The sequence below is a fragment of the Mixophyes fleayi genome, chromosome 7, assembly GCF_038048845.1.
Source record: "Mixophyes fleayi isolate aMixFle1 chromosome 7, aMixFle1.hap1, whole genome shotgun sequence".
Classification (NCBI taxonomy): Eukaryota; Metazoa; Chordata; class Amphibia; order Anura; family Limnodynastidae; genus Mixophyes; species Mixophyes fleayi.
This window is the reverse complement of record NC_134408.1, coordinates 25,331,943-25,353,353: the sequence shown is the minus strand read 5'-3', so window position 1 is coordinate 25,353,353 and position 21,411 is coordinate 25,331,943. Positions and strand designations below refer to the sequence as shown.

The following is a 21,411-nucleotide window of genomic DNA, read 5'->3' as shown; positions in this document are numbered from 1 at the left end:
ATAATATTTATTTGAAAAAGTAAATGTAATCTCCTAACGTTTCGTATCCCTCAATGCTCTCTATGCTCTCAACCAGTAAGGAATGCAGAGAGCAGTAGCTCGCCAAAAAACCAAGGGCGCTTCTAGTTAGGAGGAGAGCGAAGGAAAAACCGTGCCCCTGAACAAACCATGTTGCGACGCAAGGGGTCGCAAATGCATTTATCTTTTGCATGCAAGGAAAATACTGGCTGCATTTTCATGTAGCGCACAAACACTGGTCAGCTTTATTTTCACACAGCAATTTAGAGCTGAGCTAGACCACGCCCTCAACCAACTCTAAATCTGTCCGCACATTTTAATCTCTGCCTTGCTAAAGGTTGGATGAAGAACAAGAGGTTGTCCATCGCTGGTACCAACAATGTGATAAACGTCCGTCAGTGTTTCCACTGGAATGATCTCCATGTTCAGTAGTATGTAAATGAAACCTTGTGGTATAACTCTGCGATCAACTTTTTATTTCTTCAAACCCATATGCAATGAATCGACTTCTTCAGACAACATAATAAAAAGAATAAACAAATAGAAACACAATACCCTGTAGTAACAAACGTGTTATACCAACAATACCATTACAAGATATCTGGATGCACTGTTAAGTACACATGCGTGTACTCAACAAGACAAAATAAACAATCCAAAAATCATGGTGAATCCCCTTTGTCATTGCACGGTCTTGAACTGAATGTCAGGCAGCAAATACTGTATATCTCTCTTTTATATGCTGTTTAATTCATATGAGTGCAATCAGAAAGGGGATTCACCAGGATTTTTGCAGTCGTCCCAATTTTTGGCTTCCACATTTCACTATGGATCTTTTATCCTGTTAAATACACACAGCTGTGTTGGTAAAGGAGAAATGTTTTCCATACAGGTTGTGATTTTATTGCACACTAGTTATTAGACTATGTTAATGTTTATACTTTATGATTCGGTTCTGGAGAAAGAAGTTGATTTAATTTGCATACTACTGAACGCAGAGTCTATTTCAGTGGAAATATTGTTGGATGTTTAACACATACGGTTTGTTTTTATTACTGACTTATTATCTGAGAGAGCCCTTGTTCATGCTGTTTTTGATCATTACACCTGGCGAAATGTTGCCAATGAATGGATGTTGTGTAATTGGGTGCACATCACCGGGCACACCCTCAGTAAACCCTTGTTACACACTCAGTAATCCCACTGCCCACAAAGTAAACACGCACAGGGTCCTCTCTAGTTTGGCATACCTTAGTGCTTGGTTTGGCTACTGGCCTGGCAGCATTTTGGTGGCTGGTAAGCGATGCAGCAAGTGGGTACTGACCTCCGTGATTCAGAAGCTGAGCTCCATTCTGAGATATCACCTACAAACCAACAAGATAAATGACGTTATATTGTGTTCTGTATTGTAGGTTATAAAGTGTTCACAGCTGGATAGTTAACATATTACCCTCTTCTGCAAGCTGATGGCTCGGTCCACTATCTTCTTGGTGACAAGCAGTGCCGGGTTCTTAGGGGTGGGGAGGGGCGTCCTGGCTCTCCCATGCAGCTGATAATGAGATGCTGGCAGGGCGGGGCTGGGGCGAGGCCCATTCACCGCGGGAGGCGGTGCAGGACGGACAGTACAGGCTCCTGATGTGCAGACAAGAGGTTGTGATTACATTTCATTTACATTTTAAAAAATAATTCCACCTTTTGAGTGGAAAGTTCTACAAACAAATCCTCACACCCTTGCTTATTCTTATCTGAGTTGTAGAGGTCACTGGGAAGAAATCAGACCCCACAAAGTAGGCCCAGTTTTGAAGTATGCTGCAATTAAAATCATTGGTCCCGTCATCACGCTTCTATGTTGATGAAAGTCCCAGTGTCCCTCATAGGAGACATAGGGCTCTATTTCCAACCTACTCCAAAATGGACTCTGTGAGTACTTGATTTCCAGTGCAAAGGACGAGGGCTCCACAGTTATGGTAAATCTGTATAGCAACACTATATCTGACCACCACCACAAAAAAGACAATAGAAACCCAAACTTACAATACATTAGTATTTGCAAATGTGAACTAATAAAAGTGCAAAACTTTTATAACACAAGAAATAACTGCTACACGAGGGGGTGGGGGAAAAAAAGAAGGGCACTATCCAGAGGTGGTCAGGCCCTTTAAAAGCAGACTATGTCTAATTGCTAAATATGCACAGCAATAAATGTGCCATTGGGATGAAGCAAATCCTGGGTGGTAGTTGACTTTTGGGATGTGGTAATGGCCAGATAAAACGTGTGCTATGGGTCCCACACAGTTTGAATAACACTCTTGTATTATTGATTTTACAAAATAAAATTCTGTATCTAACCCAGAAAGAGCCTCACTTAGAGCAAAAGTGCAACTGGACAAACCATGTTTCAATGGGGTACTAATGCAATTCTGTTTGTCCTTGCAAGGAAAACAATTTCTGCTTTTGCATGTAGCCCACAAATTCAGGACAGCTATATTGTAAGATTACAATTTAGAATTAACCTAGGATACACCTACTATGAATATGCCCCCCCTTCCCCACCCAGCAGCTCAACATGGTTTTGTCAAGATGCAAAAATTTCCCCTTTTAGCTGGGTTTAGTTCTACCTCTAAGGAAGGTCTTACATCGTTAACAACACAGATGGAGTTGCGGCTCTTTTAATCAAGCAGCACCTCTATCCTCACTCACACAGCGGATTACGTAAATAGGGGACAGGGGGGGGGGGGGGGGTAATGTGGTGCACTCAGAGCATTTACATCAATTGGGCAAGAGATTGTTGCTTGTCTAAAAGAACCACGCTCCTTCTGCACATACTCAGTTCACTTATTTCAATAAGCATGAAATACAAACCCAAAAAAAGTAGAGAGCAATAAAAACTCCCCCAATCCACCCAACTCATTTCTATCGGCTGGATCAACCTGAAAATACTGACAATATTCCTCGCAAATCCACGAGTATCCCTGTAAAATTGGGCACAATTGCGCAAAATTAGAAGGCTGAAACCGCAAGAGAGTATTTTTAATGTGCTTCTCCGCTTTTGCGGTTTGCAAATGACCAATAATGTGCATTAATTAGTTAGTGATGACTAGAATAGTTATATGACAAAAAGACTCACGTGTCTCCGGCACTGTCTGTCCTTGGGGCACCGATCTTGGAGCACTGGTTGGTGGCTCGAGGGACGGGTTTCCCTTGGAAAGCGATGTCACACTCACAATTTTGATCCCTTCCCCTTTCTCGTCTTGCTGTCTGACATCACTTGCTGTTTGCCCGACCTTGTGTGCCTGAGTGCCCTGGTCATTACTCTGACCACCATTTTCCTGCAAAAGGTTCCAGAGCTGGGCCTGTTCCCAGGGTTGCCCTTTAGTAGTAGAACTTTGCGGGGGACCACTTGACCTCTCTGGTTCGATGTTCTTACGTTTCAAGAAGAGGTAGATAGCTTGTGGGGTCACCTTGATGTTGTCTAGTTCAAGGACCTTCTTGATCTTACGGAAGCTGAGCCCGGCTTTCCTCAACACCACAATCCTGTGCTTTGCTTGATCATTTAGCCGACCCATAGCTCCAAGTGATTATGAGTTTATGTGATGTATTGAAAGAAGATAGCCCTGTGTTATGCAGACACCAAAGAACATTATCACAAAGAAATTGAGGCAACCAATTCAGTCCAACATTTATTTTTAAAGCAAAAATAAAATAATATAATTTGCATTCATGTAACTTGATATTTATTTGTTTTTTTAATGGTGCATATCTGTCATTGTTTTCTTTACAAGGGCAATTTAAAAGCCTCCAAACTTGTTTCTTTAATCAATTCCCTATTCCAGGGAATGGTGAAAGATTTCCCTATCATTACCAGCCAAAAGAAGAGTAAAAAAAAAGATGCTCAATGGAAGATTGGTGTGACATGTCTAATCAGCTGAGCAGACATCCTTCTATCACACGCTATACACGTCTCCCAGCTGCTAACTCGAAAGCAGGACAAACGCCGGACATAGCACTATCAGCACTAGGCTTGTCGAGAGGAGGGGTAGCGACAAACGTTCACTTTTAAAAAATTTAAATGAAGAAAAAAAAAAAAAAAAGAGAGAGAGAGAAGAGATTTGGCTACAGCTTTCCTCCACATTCTGCCAAATCTCCAAGAAGGTTATTCTATGTCATACATAACAGGTTTTGTGCAAATTACGTTTAGATGTGAGCAACAACAACATACACAAAACTTGCAAGTTTGTCATAAAGTCATACTGATTTTATCGAGATACTTAATAACAAAAATAAACTACCTTTTCCACAAATAAACCCCTCTTAATATAGGTTAGATGTCAAAGAACATGTACTTACCAGAGAGCTTACCAGTCATCATCTGCAAATACGAATCTCTACCACTCAGACTTTAAGATCCAAACATACAATTTTCTCCCCCCCCAGAAAAATCTCTCCTATTATGCAGTCACAAGAACACAAACTTCTCCTTACACACAGACATCAGGAAACAACTGTCTCTCCCCTCCTCCTAATACACAGACATGAGGACACAGCCCTCTCCCCTCCTCCTAATACACAGACATCAGGACACAGCCCTCTAACCTCCTAATACACAGACATCAGGACACAGACCTCTCCCCTCCTCCTAATACACAGACATCAGGACAAAGCCCCCTAACCTCCTCCTAATACACAGACATCAGGACACAGCCCTCTAATCTCCTCCTAATACACAGACATCAGGATACAGACCTCTCCCCTCCTCCTAATACACAGACATCAGGACACAGCCCCCTAACCTCCTCCTAATACACAGACATCAGGACACAGCCCCCTAACCTCCTCCTAATACACAGACATCAGGACACAGCCCCCTAACCTCCTCCTAATACACAGACATCAGGACACAGCCCTCTAATCTCCTCCTAATACACAGACATCAGGATACAGACCCCTTCCCTCCTAATAATACAGATATCAGGACACAGCCCTCTCCCCTCCTCCTAATACACAGACATCAGGACACAGACCTAACTCCTCCTAATACAGAGACATAAACCTATGTGACAGGTGTGGTATCAGCAGTTCCTAACAGTCAAACTATGACAGGATATGCTGGAACTTGTAGTTCTCCTACAGCTGTGTGAGATGTGCACGGCTGCAGCACCCAGGTATAACACACTACGTGCAGGACACACTATACGGGCAGTGTACCTGTGTGCAGCCAGCTGACCTGTCCCCTGCAGACACCATCCTGGCTTTGTTTTGTTTACAGCAGAAGGAGGAAACCGCGGAGGATTCTGGGAGCAGTCTCACAGGAGAGGGGGGCGGGGACCTGGCAGAGATTTGTCTACAGACACGCTGACCCCTCCCCGCCTGTCTCTTTAACGCCCCCTGTGTCAGCCAGGCCCCCAGCCGCATGACGTCACCGCCAGAGCGACCGGAGGTTTTCTAGGGAGCAGGATGGCGGCCCCGCGTCAGAGCGAGCGCGACGGATTGTCTGATCTGAGGCGAGAGAGGCAGCGAAAGGCCGGCAAAATGTAAGTGTCTGTCCCGCCATCCGGCCCCATCCTGCGGGCTGGGGCCTCCCCCGGCCCCGGGGATAGCGGAGCCTTGTGTGCCGGGGGATGGGTGTCTGTGATGTGGGTATATGGGCCATGGCGCTCTTTTAGGTTAGTCGTCAACTGGAATCCAGGCTGTGGGGGCGGCTAGGCCTCAGCCCTGCGTATACCCACCTCCCTGGGGTTAAGATGGCTGCTCCCAGTGCCCCCTGTGTACACCCGTCTCTGGGGGGTGTTTCTGTGTGTATAGTTATCTACTCTTAATGTGTGACCTGTCTTATGTGTCCCCAGTGTGCTGGGGAGAGCATGCAGCTTATTTTGTTTCAAAATATATAGTGTGTGTATATATATTCACAGCACTTTCTCAGTAAATCTGTGTGTATGTATGTAAGTGTGTGTGTGTATATATATATATATATATATATATATATATATATATATTTACACACGTATTTGCAAAGAATCTCAAATGTTACCATTCAATCTTGTTTAATTCAATCTTGTCTTTCTTTTAACTTCTGTGTACTTTTTCAACATTGTAAGGTGTAATGTGATTGCTAGAAGTTATTTTTCTATTTAAGTGAGGTAGTAGTATTGCAAAGATTGTATTAACACGTTCTGGTTTTTGGTGCTTTGTTTTTTAATGCATTTTGTAACTGCAATGTAATTACCTGGAAATCGTGAGCTGCTTATCTATATTCATATAGAGTGGGTGTATTTACAAGTTCTTTTTGTGCCATGGCAAAAAGTTTTGTTTGTCATCAAAACAAAATGGCTGGGGGGGTTTGGAGTGAATTGAGCAGTGTTTATTAGATTTATACTCATGCATAGTTTAGCTTTTGTCTTTCTTTTGGGTCCAGTTTACTGTAAACACTTTATTTTATTTAAATAACTGTTTTGTTTTCTTCCTCCTGGGAGAGAGAGTAGAGTATCTGCCCCCCCCCCGTTTTCAATTTGGGGAATTGTCTGCTCCCTGTATTTATTTGATACACTTCATTTGCATTTTCAAACATAGGAGACACAGTAAACATTCAGCAAACAGTTCTCAAATTAAAGATTACATAATGAACAAGAAAGGTATTCATCAAAGAGACACATGGATATTACATATGAAAATCTGAGAACCAACATTGTGATTTAGAGTATCACCATTTGGAGAACAGTTACTGTCAAACAGAAACTTAAGACGAAACAGAACTAGGGCGTCACAAAATTATGCAAAACTATAGTATGCACAGCCCCCCAGGTAGGTATTGCAAGTGGACCAATTATCTGTGTACAGGGAGTTAAATGGGATCACAATTCACAGCAAACATGGGACTTCATCAACCTGCAGCTATCTGTCTGTACTCGTGTATTTATTAGTAAACATTCTTTGACATTCAAAATTGTTACAAAAAAATATAAGGGAAACATCAACAATAGTCCAAAGCGCTCAATAACAACGTGGTCCGATTAAATGCCATCATATTTGCGTTTTAAGCGCACCTTAGAAGCCATGGGCTGTAATAGAGCTGCTCTTTCCCAGCTGTGATTAAACTCTAAGTGTAAGTAACTATTTTTGTTTCCATATACTTGAAACAAAATATTATACTAATTTTGTTTCCATTAGGTTCTTTACCCATACTTTGATTGGTATATTTGTAACTAATAAAATAATGTAAACAGGTAGATTGGTAGAAACTATTGGGTCCAATGGCCATGTACCATCTTGCTTTGGGAGTATTTGTGATCATTGTCTGTTTTGTTCAGTCACGTGTGTTTTCCTAATGCCAGTGGGCAACAAGTCGCACAAGTAGGCTGCAAAATTTATTGTGAATATATGCTAATTCTACCTTTATCGGTATTGTCATGGCCAGAGATGTTGCTATGATGCCGATACATACATCATCAATTATTTATATAGCGCCACTGATTCCACAGCGCTGTACATATATGGCGGCTTCATCTGAACCTAGGTCTTGAATTTTTTATTTTGAGGTTGATCATTTTCCTGCCATAATCCGGCCAAAGCCATGCAGCCAGTTTCTTTTCAGAAGCATATTACCATATAGTATGTAAACACCTCTGTTATAATGCTATAACAACAAGTCATGCAACAATAGTCTCCTTGAATGCCTTATTTAAGTAACAAATACTGAAGCCTGGACTTAACACAGCAAAAACATATCAACATGCTCATACTAGACCTGAAAACATTACCAATATTTACTATATGCAACAAATGACCTCTGTTTTTGGGTGCAATAAAGAGACTTTTTTTTTTAATGCAGTGTATGTGGGTATATATATTATATACACACACACTTTTCCTGCTTATGTTGCATAGAGTCAATTAATGTGATCTGTCGGAAAACAAATTGTGACTGGAGAAAGCTGCAGCCAGTAGTGACACAAGACTGTTGGAGTAAAGTTATCATAAGTTGTCAGGGTATCCCTGGCTGACAACTTTCTCCTGTAAGAGCCAGGATTGGGGTGGAGCGCCGCTGTTTCATCTGACCAAGAACCTTATCTACATCTGAGAATGAGTGGGGCTCTTATTTAGCAGTCATGGGGTATATCTGAAAGTAGGGTCCCACTAGCCCTTGTCATTGAAGGGCTTATTGAGCCAGGGATAATGTACATCCATTGACATAAATAGAAATGACTACTAAAGTTAGGAGTAATTTTTTGGTCACTGGAAAATTTGTTTCCATGCTTGTGTGTTTTTGGAATTCAATTGTCTGATCACCTTCCATGTTTTTATCCAGTAATTTCTTGACTGTTTACAGGTGGACGTTATGCCACAGTAGCCTTGTGTGGTATCTTTGCTGTGTGAGAAGCTGCACTTTGAAGGCAACAATTGTGCTGTTGTGGTGTTCTGAAGCTGGCGAGGACTGTTTATTTCATGAGGTCTATATGGCAGTGGCGGGAACCATTGTTGGAGCAGTATGTTCTTAGGAATGAGTCCTCCCAGCTATCGGCACCCTGTACATAAATTCAGTGCATGCTCTTAAGAACCTCGTGTTGTCACGTTCTCTGGGGTCTGTTGCTCCTGTGCTTGTAACTTTTTGGAGGTATTACCCATTTTTACTGTGTTGTAGCATCTCTGCTGCCGTTGGTGTAATGCTTTACAGCTCTACCAGTATATTTTCTAGATGTAACTGAGAATGAGTATTTTGTAATTCTTTCATTCTCAGAATAACACTGCTGAAGTTGTATATATCGTCTGTAGATTTATTATTACCTGCTGACTTGAGTGAGGTCACTTAATGTGGACGGTAATGATATGGGAGGGTGATAGGTGATAAGAATCAGTCTTGTGACAAATGCCAATGTCATGTTTCCACCTGTCCCGTGGTAATCTTCTCCCCTGCCCCCTTTCTCTCTCCCCGTTGCTTCACTGGCTCCCTTTTGTGCCTGACTTTGTTTACCCTCCCTTAGGATGTAAGCTCGAATGAGCAGGGCCCTCTTCCCTCCTGTCTCCATACCTGTTCTTCTGCTCCGTCTCTACTGTATCTGCCTGCCTGGAGTTTCTGAAGTACTGGTACTTTGTGTTTATTGTCCTGTACTGTTTTACCCTGTATAGTCTACTGTTTGTACCGTGTACGGCGCTGCGGAAACCTTGTGGCGCCTAACAAATAAACTATAATAATAATAATAATAATAATGTGCCATCAGTTTAGGTGACTTGTTACGTATCACTGTGTATTAGGTTTTATCACTAGCTATTGGCCAGTGTTCTCTACACTCTATACTGCTGGTTGCCTGATCTCAATAGAGGATACCTGGCTGCTATGCTGGCTCTTGTAGAGACAGTGGTCAGGCCAATAGAACAGGATGCCATCTGAATCAGAAGTATTTTGTGATCCTGAAATGTTTTGTATGTGCCAGATTGCATGTTTTAATTATTTGTGAATCCAGTATAATATGTGCTTTAGGATTAGTTTACTATGGACCTGAGCTCAGACTGTAAAAGTGTTATTTAACGTAATAGCTAAAGTCTGTTTTTAATGGTTAAATCTGTTTATTGCACGTAACGTTTGCCTCCATAAGAAACGTTATATAATCTGTAATGTTTATGGTTCTATGTGGGGCAGATATGGAATAAGTGTTGTACTGCGTATAATTGAAACTTGGTTTGATTTTCCCCAGGGCTCCCTCTCCCAGCAAGCGTAAAGAGCGGTCTGAGGACAGGGCTAAGGACAGGACCAAGGAAAAGGCTCCAGGTAAAGAAGCGGTGGAAAAAGACCGCGGACGTGACAAGACCAGGAAGAGGCGCAGCGCCTCCAGTGGCAGCAGTAGCAGCAGGTACATGATCACTTATTCCTCACCCTCTAGTTACCATTTATCTTTCTAATAGAATGTTACTGGGGTCTTTTATTGGGGTATTTAGTTGTCTCCCGCTCTGAGGATGCTGGCACTGCGGCACTAGGGTATATATCTGTGATGCTCTCCATCACAGACCAGACACTCTGATTAAATTTCTCCTGTCTGTGATCTGTATGTGTTGTCTAATATTTTAGTCGTTCCCGCTCAAGCAGCTCCTCCAGTTCCTCTTCCGGTTCCAGCTCTGGGTCGAGCTCCGGTTCCAGTTCCTCGTCAGCGTCTAGCCGGTCAGGAAGTTCCAGCTCATCCCGAAGCTCCAGCTCCAGCAGCTCGTCTGGCTCCCCCAGCCCTTCGCGGAGGCGACACGACAACAGGAGACGCTCTCGCTCCAAGTACGTATTTCAGTTACTCTAAATGCTGTTCATTCCCTCTAGTGTAGTGTTGAGGTGGATGCTGGAAGCTCTTCCCATACATGTGTCCAAACTGCTGTTTGTATTGTCCTTTAGGAAAAACAGACGTATTCTTTGGATACGATTATGCTTTGTATAGCTATAGATCTATTGTTGTTGACTTATAAGTCTACTAGCCAATTCTTTGCACAGGCTGTAGTGTGTGAAATAACTGGCAAAACCTATGTGTGCATACACCAAAATATAACTAGTGTGATGTCTTTTTTTTTTTTTTTTTTTTGGCCTATGTCAGTATCTTATTACTGTGGGTAAAGGCATATCTGGTTATGATGAACGGTGGAGGAAAATAACTTGTATAAAAAAAAATAGGTATAATAAATCAGTAGATTAAAAATTACTTTAGCTTCATGACGTTCATATGGAAAGGTCCTTTTTTGGCTGTTCTTTAATATCCAGGTTTACACGCTGATTGGTGTCCCAGGGGAAAATAAACATGTATATTTGTTTCAGTTGTATTTAAATTTCTGTTAGAAATGTCTAGTAAACAAGGGCAATGTTTTTACTTCCAGATCCAAACAGCCAAAACGTGATGAGAAGGAGAGGAAGAGACGGAGTCCAAGCCCCCGTCCGACCAAGCTACACATCGGGAGGCTGACGAGGAATGTCACTAAGGTTAGCATGGTCCTTGAGTGATCACTCTACTGGTTATTTGGGGTTCTGCAAGACTATATCTGCTGTATTCCCTATAAATTGTATCCTGCTACAAGCAGGGGCATTCATGTCTTTTGTACTACCTTGAGGATACCTTGCACTATTGTCATCCCCAATACATGACACTACAGTACCTCTACTCCTGCAGTATTCTATACTGCTCAAGTTGTGGATGCTGTAACATCGGGCAAGTGCTGTCCCCGCAGTATGACTTGTGCACACCCATCTATCCTCACACAGGGATACATCTCTTATGTTATGGTGCTTTTTACTTCTTTTTAATGCTTAAGGTTCTTTACATTTCTGCAAATACTTTACATGAAAAATATAAAGTAGTGCAGGAGCTAGATACAAAACACAGTCTGTTGCGTCAGTTGAGTGATCGTTTTATATGCAATGAACGTTAGGCCTCTCTGTGCATTAAACATTTTGACCATGTTATCTGATTGCATTGGTAACAATTTCATCTCTCTGTCGCTCTTCTAGGACCACATTCTAGAAATCTTTTCTACCTATGGGAAGATTAAGATGATCGACTTGCCCATAGACCGCTTACATCCACACCTCAACAAAGGCTATGCTTACGTGGAATTCGAGGCAGCAGATGAGGCAGATAAAGCCTTAAAACACATGGATGGAGGTAAATGGAAAAGTCTTTTGGACATCGGTCTGTTCAGAGGACTCTGTAGTGTTGCAGATTGTTCTTTGTGTTGTCCGGTTTGTTGACTCGGGCACAGCACAAAAAGTGCACGTTGCGATAGCAATGAAACATTAAGCATCATTTGTTAATTATAGTTTTTGACCCTACTGTATTGATTTGAATAATTGGTGAGGTTTTAGGCGATTGATATAACTGGAAGATACTTGGGTAGAAATAGCCTGTTCTATTAAAGTCACTGTATTCTGGACCATTTCTAATGGGTCTCTATTTTTTTTAAGAACAGTTTGTACATCATCCATTACACATGCTCACCTAACTTGTATTTTTCTTGTTCTTTCAGGGCAGATTGATGGGCAGGAGATCACAGCTTCTGCAGTGCTAACCCCTCGACCCATGCGGATGGTGCCTCGAAGATTCAGCCCTCCCCGTCGGATGTTGCCCCCTCCCCCTATGTGGCGTCGCTCTCCCCCGCGGATGAGGAGGAGGTAGTGCAATTCTTCCTTGTGTGGAGCTTTGAACACTCTCTAACTCTGTGTTCTCTGCACAGCACTCTCTGGATCTCTTCCTAACCCTTTCCATTCAGCTCTTTTTCTAACCCTAATGGCTTCAGGAGTTCATCTAATGAAATGTTTGTCCCAATTCCTTTGTATTTGAGTGAGATGCAGCTTTCTTTCCTATACCGATCTCTTCCTAAACACGCTCTGTGTCCAGCACTGGATCCCACGAGTAGTGTGCACCTTCTGGCTCAGCCTCCTTTTCTTCATTACTATGAACCTGCAGTTATCTGTCTTGTGTCCTGTCCCCTTTGTGTGATGCTGCTACTATCCTTATCTTCTGTAGACTTTGTAGTGAAGTAGCCTTACTAGCTTGGTCTTATAACATCCAGACCACTGATTTCCTCATTCCTGCCTTGTAGAGACAAATGAACTCGTTCTGCTGCCCTGTGGCAGGGTATTGAGAGAATAATGGGTAAAGAACTATTTCTAGTGATGTAGATGTATTATTTCATTGAGTGTCAGTCTGTTCTGCTGAGACACCAAATCCCTCTGTCTACACGTTTTGGGGACTTGTCCATTTTTTTATTTGATGTGTGGTGCAGCAGGTAACAATCTGTTCCCTCCGCAGGTCCCGTTCCCCTCGTCGCCGCTCCCCTGTCCGCCGCCGTTCGCGATCCCCTGCACGCCGCCGTCACCGCAGCCGCTCCAGCTCCAATTCATCGCGGTGAATCTTCATCCTCCCTTCTGTCACAACGCCCTCCCCACCAGAACGCCACAACAAGACGCCGACCATGTTTTATTTGACAGTACAGCCGCCTGAAGGACTGTTATACAGGACAACACAACCAGTAAACCTGGCTCTTGTCTCCGATTCTTAGAGGCCATCCTGAAGAGTACGTGGATAAAAGACTCGATGTCATTCAGCTTTACATTTTTCTGCACACAGAGAAATTACACATTTTGTTTAATGTTTTAATACGAACCTGTAAAAGTTGTTGGCAAGTTCCCAGATTTGACCTCCTGCTGGTAATCCTCCCCCGAGCCTTTATAAAGCCAGTCATAATGTCCTCTGAGTTATTTAAACTAGTGAAGAGTTCTTCTGTCTTCCTCAGAGCTAATAGAATGGAGATTCAACTTGCGAGTAAAAGAGAAGACAATGTGAAGTCCTAACATGAGACTATACCTGGCGTAACCAACCATAACATCTGGAGAGCCACAGGTTAACCTACCTTTTAATGTAGACTATTGTCAATTTGACCAAATGTAACATGGCCACCATTCTTAAAGGGATAGTTTTAGAAATGGTAAATTACATTGTTTTACTTATTTCAAAGTATTATAAAAATTTTAAATACTGTTATTTCCCTATCCTGAAGAAACGGCGTTATGTTGAGTACATTGTGCTATAAAGCAGTTATTTATACACTATATATTTGGTGTTGATCTGCTGTAATCTGGCAGCTGTGACATCATTTTGGATTTGACTTGTTACAACTCCCTTGTCATAAGGATTAGTGTAAATGATCTATTGGGTCATTTTCTCCATGCAGGAAATGAAGTTATTTCGGAGTTCCATGCGCTGCACTCCCCCCGCCTCTTCTGAGTAGGCCATGTGGCCTCCTTGGACTGTGCAGAGGTGGCTATGTCACATGGACTGCTTGCCCACCTGTTGCTCGCCACTGAATTGACAAGGTCACAGATTGAGTCTTGGAACTCTGATGTGGCTTCTGATATTCTTACAGTAGTATGTTATTTTTAAATTAAAAGTACATTAGGTTGATGTTGGTACCAATTGCATAACTCTAGGCAGAAGCACTGGGACTATTTCTCCCTCACACGCTGCCCAGATCAGTGAGGCACCCAGGAGAAAGGAGCCCCAGTGCCGCTGTCCACAACTGATTTATGTGATCTGTATCAACAGCTACAAATGTACAATATAGGGACCACCTGGGACAGTTGTTGGGATGTGTAATTGACACATTCTAAAGTCACATTGTGCCAATAGATTGTAATATCCTTATAATCCAAAAAGGGAAATAACTTTATTGTGGAAACATTCTTTGGCTACTGAGACATTGGTAATCTAAACACTTGTCATAGTAGTTCTGTTGTTTATATAGCATTTTAGATATTCATAACGCTGCTTCTTCAAGAAATGAAAATAGCTGTGTTTGCAGATAATGCTTTCTGTTTCAGAGCAGCTTCTTAAAGCTCATGATATGATCTCTCCGTGTAACATTAAAGTGAATGGAGAACATCGTTCCATCACCATTGTGATTCCACTTTTAAAGCTCTGCGTGATTATTCTCACAGTGTGATTGCTGTCATGTCACCCATGTACTGTAATATTTCTCTGGCAGAAAGTATCACCACTTATAAACTGTAAGGTGTTCTGGTCAGAACATTGTGACGTCTGACTGCCCTAGAGATTGATAATCCTTTGAGAGGAGGGCTAAGAATCAAACGCTGTTTCACTCAATGTCTCAAGGTAGTTGAATGAAGCATTGCAGACCTGAGCGTGCTTAGTACGTTAGGTGCCATCCATCCAGTTACCTTTAATCCCAGGCTTGTACCATACTAATTAAGAGATACAGGTGCCCAATACAGTTCTAGTAAAATGGTTTTAAGTTGAATTTGATAAAAGGGGTCCTGCAGCTTGTTGCTGTGTCAGATCTCCCGTTACAGAGTTGTGAAACGCCAAAGGTGATTGGCAGTGATCCTGGCTATTAGTGTCAGGACCGTGCTAAATACAGTAGGTGTTGGGAGTCCCAGGGGAGGTCCCCCCCCCACCTGCCAAAGTACTGTTATTGGTACTAAACTTGATTTGTAACTGGGAAAACACCTTAACATATTGGTTCCATTCAAATAATTCTTAACTGGTTACTGTCTGAATGTTGCAGAGTTTTCACTGAGCAAGGCTCTTGCTAGCAGTGAGTGGGGTAATAATCTTGGTTGCATTGAGTTCTGACCTTCCTATGGATATAAAGAAAAATATGAAGGTATAACTTGTACAGTTGATATTTTACATTGGATGTTTTATTTTTTATTTTGTAGTGTTAAGTTTTTTTTTTTTTGGTTTTTTTTAATGTCTGTTCCATATCTGTAAACTGCAAGCTGGATTAAACGGACAAGATTTATGGTGTGTTTTCTTTGTAATGGCTTGTGACTGTCTCATTGGAACTTCATGGTGTTCATTGGTAGAACATACATGGTGCCAATTAATCTTTCTTTTTATGTTTTTGTTATAAACCATGAAGGGTGAAGGAGGGAATAGCTTGATCCAAAAGTTAAGTGTACGTTGGTTGTGCCCAACCCATTTTTTTTTTTCTTTTAAGCAATGGCTTTCCTAGAATATTTTGTTTTAGTCTTACTAAGGCAAATTCATGCTAGACACAGTAATAGTATATTGGGTCATGTGCCCTATGGGTAGGAGATGGAAGTACACAAGTCTTTAGAATGTCATTGTATGCTATTGCAGTAAGACTTCCATTCATTAGAATTAAGGGGCCCAGGTCAAACCATTTGGCAGCACACATTTGGTTAGGATGTGTTGTCCTGGCATCCGCCAAACCCAGATTCATCCATCAGAGTGCCAAATGGTCACGCGTGATAAGTCACTCCAGAAAACGTATTTCCACTGCTCCAGGGTCCAACGACAGTGTGCTCAACAACACTCCATTTGAGGTTTGACATTACGCTTGATGATCTGAAGCTTGTGTACGGCTGTTTGGCCATGGAAACACAATCCGTGAAGCTTGGATTTACAGAGCCCACCCCCAAGAAGGCTGAAAAGCACAAAACTTGGGTAAGCGCTACGTTATTTATGCTCCTATGTTAGCTTTCCCTTTTTTTTTAAATTTTTTACTTTTTATTAGAAACATCTTTTTCCCAGTAGAAAATGCATTACAGAATCTCAAGAGGTTAATCAGTAATAGATAACACGTGTTTACATACAACAGGACACTTAAACACTCTCATGGTTCTCTCCTACTCTGGAGATAATTGTATATTTATCTAATACAGTAAAGATGTTTTAACATTTCAGATAGAGAGGGGGGGGGGGGGGTATACAGGGACCAGTGAGAGGAATGGGAGGGGGGGGGCGGTAAAGGATTCATGCATCAAGTAAGAAAAGAGATGTGCTTGCTTAGGAGTATCTTTCCATGGCTAGATTTCACTAGAACTGGAATGGATGTTGATTGTGATATGTGGCCTATGAGGACCAAATTTTGTAGAAGGAGACGGAGGAGCCCCTCAGCACACTAGTAATGTGCTCCATCTGGTATGTGTGTTAGATCCGACTGCAGACCATCTGGAGTGTTGGTGGTGTGGAGTTTTTCCAAGAAGCCGCTATCTGACATGTGGCAGCACTGATGATGTGCCTGAAGAGTGTGTGCTCGGATTTGGTGAGGTCTGGGAGGGGTAGCGGTAGTAAGATGTGCTTAAGGTCAGGTGGTATGTGAGCATTTAGGATTGTTGAGGCTAATGCAAGTATTGCTGCCCAGTATGGGCGGATCCCGGGACAGTCCCACCATATATGCATGAATGTTCCCGTCTGACCACAATTTCTCCAGCAATCAGCGCTGGTCTGTGGATATATTTTTTGTAATCTCGAGGGGACATAATACCATCTGTGCAACAGTTTGTTAGCATTTTCTTTAATGCAGACATTTATAGAACAGTGAGCCGTACCATCAAATACATCCGACCATTCTTTCTCATCCAGTACAGTCCCCAGGTCGGCCTCCCACTGCGTCTGAAAGCGATCCTTAACAGGTGGAGTGGCAGGAAGTAAAGTATTATATAGAATAGTAATGAGACCTTTGCAGGCTGGGCCCGAAAGACATAGATTCTCAAATGTGGTGGGTGGTCTGGAAGAGAGTTTAGCTTTGACTGTTTGGTGGTAGTGCCTAACCTGAAGATACTGATGGAACTCTCAGAGCAAATCATACTGTTCAACTAACTCTGAGAATTGTGGAAATAATGCTGTTCTGGTTATATGATTGCGTAACAGCAGCTTGCCTTCACCTGCCCATTTCATATACATAGAGCGAGATAACCCGGGCGTAAAGGCTGGGTTAGACCACAAAGGTACTAGAATCGAGGGGGTAGGAGAGAGGGAAGCTAAGAGATTGCATCTAGACCAAATTGATAAAGACAGGGCCAGAACTGGATGGGCTCGGACAGAGACCGGGCGCTGTGTGATTGGTAGCCATAGTAGAGAGCAGATCGGTGAGCCACCCAGTATGTCCCACTCTATGTCCACCCATATCCTAGTTCCAGGGGGAGAAGGCCATTGTACACACTGAGCCAGCCTTGCAGCATAATAGTAATTGCGGATGTTAGGGATGCCAAGACCACCCGCTGCGGGAGAGCGCTGTAGAATGCGGGCAGATATCCTGGGTCTCTTGTTTGACCATATAAACCGCATTATTAATGTTTGTAACATTTTTAGGATAGAGGGGGGGACCCTGATAGGGGGAGTGTGAAAAAGGTATAATAACCTTGGGAGCAAGTTCATTTTCACTGACGTTATCCTTCTCACCCAGTATATCATGAGTTTGTCCCATGCTTTTAAGTCTTTTTTTTATACAGGCTATGAGGGGGGGTTAATTAGCTTGGTAGATATTTTCCACCTTTCTGGTAAGGGCTATGCCCAAGTATCTGATGTTTTCGGAATTCCAGTGAAAGGGGAAATTTAGTTCTAGGAGTTGCTTTAACGTAGTTGGAAGCCATATGCGACCAAAGCCTGCATCATGAAGGGCCAGCCACCGAGGGCAAATGCCTTCTCCGTGTCGAGTGACATGAGGAGAGAGGGTTGTTTGTTGTCATTCATATTTTGAATAAGATCTATGATCCGCCTAGTATTGTCCGCAGCCTGTCTACCCGGAACAAACCCGACTTGATCTGGGTGCATTAGCCTGGGGAGCACAGAATTAACCCTATTCGCGAGAATTTTAGCATATATCTTAAGGTTAACGTTTAGAAGTGATATGGGACGATAGCTGCTGCAAAGGGGGGGGGGGGGTCCTTACCCTCTTTTGGGATTACTGATATCCGGGATCGGGTCGTCGCCGGGTCAAAGGAGGTTCCATCGAGGATGGCATTAAACCACGTGGTGAGTTTAGGGCTAAGGACACCTGCAAATTTTTTATAATACTTGGCTGGGAAGCCATCTGGGCCTGGAGCAGATGACACTTTTGTAAGGCAGCAATGCTTTCCACCTCCGTTATATCTAAATTAAGGAGTTCAATCTCTGCTTCAGAGAGTCGCGGAAGTTGGCAAGAGCACCGGTACGCATTTATTCTGTCTTCTAAGTCAGGAGGGGGTGGAGATGAGGCGTCTAAGTTATAAAGCGACGAATAGTACTTCTGGAATTCCTTCACTATCTGACTCTGATTGTATGTGACTACACCCTGTGAGTTTTTAATTGATGTAATCGTGTTACGTGTGCGTTTCTGCCGCAACCTCCTAGCCAGGAGAGAGTCCGCTTTATCGCTTTTTTTTTTGTAGAAAAGCTGCTGGGTCCATTTAAGACTGCGGGCTGTTTTTTTTTTTGGATAGGACCGCGTTGAGCTGACCCCTCACCGCTGTCAGCTCCCGCAGGTGCGATGGGTCCAAGGAACCCTGGTGCTGAGTGAGAAGGGAGATAAGACTAGTCTCTAGTGTGGCTATCAGTTCTTTTTCCTCTCTAGGCCGAGCAGAGGCGATGCTGATGAGCCGCCCGCGGATTGTGGCTTTATGCACCTCCCAGACTATGGATGGTGATAGATCAGGGGACTCATTCAAAGCAAAGTAATCATTAAGTGCCTCCGTTGGCTCCAAGCATGTCTTAGGGTTGAGTAAAAGAGTGTCATCTAGCTTCCATGTTAAGCTTCGCTTAGCAAGATTCGCTACTTGTAACTCAAATGATACCCCCATATGATCTGTCCAGGTAAACGGATGAACCTCAGCTTTACAGAGTTTGGTTGCTAACTGTGAGTCTACGAAAAAATAGTCTATACGGGTATACACATTATGAGGGTGAGAGTAAAACGTGTACCCCCTATACGTACCATTGATAACCCTCCATGCATCCAACAGAGAATGTTCTTTAAGTAAGAGAGCAAATTGTTTAGAGAGTCGCGTGGGGTGCATTGGTGTTTGTGCAGATGTTGCCACAGTTGGGGATTTATCCAAATTGGGATCCAGTATTGCATTGAAATCGCCTCCCATCAACAGGTGGCCCTCTGCTTGTTTGTTAATAAGGCTAAATAGCTTTTGTAGGAATGGGATCTGACCTTGGTTTGGAGCGTAGCAACAAATCAGTGTGGCCGGAAGCTGGCCCAGTGTGCCCACTAACATGAGAAATCGACCCTCAGGATCTGCTATTGAGCGCTGTACCTTAAGAGGTACTGATGGTCGTACAAGGATTGCCACTCCTCGGTGTTTAGATACAGCTGAAGCAAAAAAGGTTTGAGAAAAGAGTTTCCCCTGAAATGTTGTGTGTGGTTGGGTTAGTTTTCCTGCAGGAAACCCATCTACTTCTGCTCGTGTCTTTAAGTGCTGCCATTAGCGTGGAAAGTTTTCTTCTTTTAGTACCATTGTAGAGCCTGTGGAGAAAAAGAAGTTCTGAAAAACCCAACATAGGGACTGGGGCTTTTGTGTAGGAGTTACCAGCAGATTATTCAGGACCTCTGTGTGTAAGTTGTAAACACCAAAATAGGAAAGAGAAATGTCTGTCACTTGGGCAATTCAGAGAATGAATAGATTGGGTGAGAAAAGATTAGGTCAAGGATTAAATGTCAGGGTCCTCTATGTATGTAGTGAATGAATCTGTTGAACAAGATTGGTCCGGAATAGGGTGAGATTAAGGAAGAATCCAGTTAATTTAATTTAGATAAAGTAGAGGTACAACTGAAGTGAATTGAGAGACATGGGAATTCAAGATACACCAACCATGACAACATTACGGGATGCTTTGTATAAATCACCATAAATGCAGGGTGTACACAACTTTATTAAGAACCTTATTTTAAATAAAAAAAAAAGTGGAAATAGCCAGAAATGGGATATTTTTCAGATAGTGAAGGCTATAAATTGTATTTTATGATGCAGTAGCTTGTTGGCTGAGGCCTTGGGTGGCTGATCCACATTTAAAAAATCAGGTTGGTCATACTCCCTTTTGAGGGTGCTTTACTATTTGGAGACAAACGATTCTATGGACCAAAGAGTGATTGGAGGAAAATTATACCATTTACAACAGAATCCGAAGAGACTTGTCTGCTTGTCAGCAGTTCAAAAAGGCATTGCCCTGGCAGACCGTATTACAGGTTCTCTGGGGAAAAAAAATATGCCCATGGTGTAAAGAAAAGATTTAGGCCAAACCATCCCCAATGACTCTGGTCAGACTCTGCTGTCTGGGTCTATTGTGGGAGATGCCTTATCGAATTATATAGAGTTGGGTCCTAACCACCCAGGATCATTGGGTGATAGACATTTATTAGAGCAATAATTGGATGTTTGTGTTAAGAGAATTAAAAATATAAGGTTTTATTTAACAAATAAGCTTGTGCTTAGCCCTAGCCAGAGAATATTCGTGGTAAGAAAATCAGAAGTGCTATCTCAGAGCAGAATGGACAAGGTGATCACTTTTTTGCAATAAAAAAAAACACATGCATCATAAAGTGAAAAGACATCCCGAAACTTTGCAACAACTAATATTTATGGACAATTATATATATATATATATATATATATATATATATATATACACCGGAGGACACAATAACATTATCAGAAGAGAGATTGGACAAAATGAGTTGTGGTTGGTTTGTTATTTTGCATTCAATTTCAGTAAAAACCTTCAATAAGTGAATGCCTCAATCTTCTAGGCATGTTCACATCTACAAGAGGGATGATACCATGGGCAAAATGGCACAGGAGAAGCCGGAAGCTAGAATTATTCATACAATGGGATCACGGGCAGGAGTAGTCACTGAACCAGGGGTTGTTCCAGATTCTGAAGTTTTGCACCTGACCCAGAGTACACCCACCTTGATGATCAGGCATTGCTTAGGAGCCAAGGAATGGAAGTTTTGTTACAAGCTAGGAAACAAAATTCATCAGTAATCTAAACAATTTGGAAAAAAAATTACTGGAGCAAACAAAGACCAATTAGATCAATTTAGTAGTATTCCAAAAGGACTGGAATTTCTGTAGGAGGATCTAAACAAAGGTTTAACTTTCAAAATTCTAATCCTATAAGTTTCAAC

The 21,411-nt window shown here is 42.4% G+C and overlaps 2 protein-coding genes across 2 annotated transcripts in view; one reads left to right on the top strand and one right to left on the bottom strand.

Annotated features, from left to right (window-relative positions):
- The window catches only part of LOC142097539 (uncharacterized), a 5,897-nt gene extending 564 nt beyond the window's left edge, over positions 1 to 5,333 (bottom strand). The window contains exons 1-4 of the mRNA XM_075179447.1: positions 5,224 to 5,333; positions 3,146 to 3,632; positions 1,469 to 1,650; positions 1,269 to 1,382 (exon numbers count right to left, since the gene is read on the bottom strand). Coding sequence (XP_075035548.1) covers positions 1,269 to 1,382; positions 1,469 to 1,650; positions 3,146 to 3,584 — 735 coding nt within the window. The 5' untranslated portion in view covers positions 3,585 to 3,632; positions 5,224 to 5,333. The remainder of the gene's footprint in view (positions 1 to 1,268; positions 1,383 to 1,468; positions 1,651 to 3,145; positions 3,633 to 5,223) is intronic.
- A 79-nt stretch (positions 5,334 to 5,412) lies between these two features.
- RNPS1 (RNA binding protein with serine rich domain 1) lies at positions 5,413 to 15,294 on the top strand. Its single transcript, XM_075179449.1, has 7 exons — positions 5,413 to 5,549; positions 9,705 to 9,860; positions 10,076 to 10,270; positions 10,858 to 10,960; positions 11,486 to 11,639; positions 12,001 to 12,145; positions 12,786 to 15,294. The coding sequence occupies exons 1-7, from the start codon at positions 5,473 to 5,475 to the stop codon at positions 12,883 to 12,885; spliced, it is 930 nt and encodes a 309-aa protein (XP_075035550.1). The 5' UTR covers positions 5,413 to 5,472; the 3' UTR covers positions 12,886 to 15,294.
- Positions 15,295 to 21,411: the final 6,117 nt, after the last annotated feature.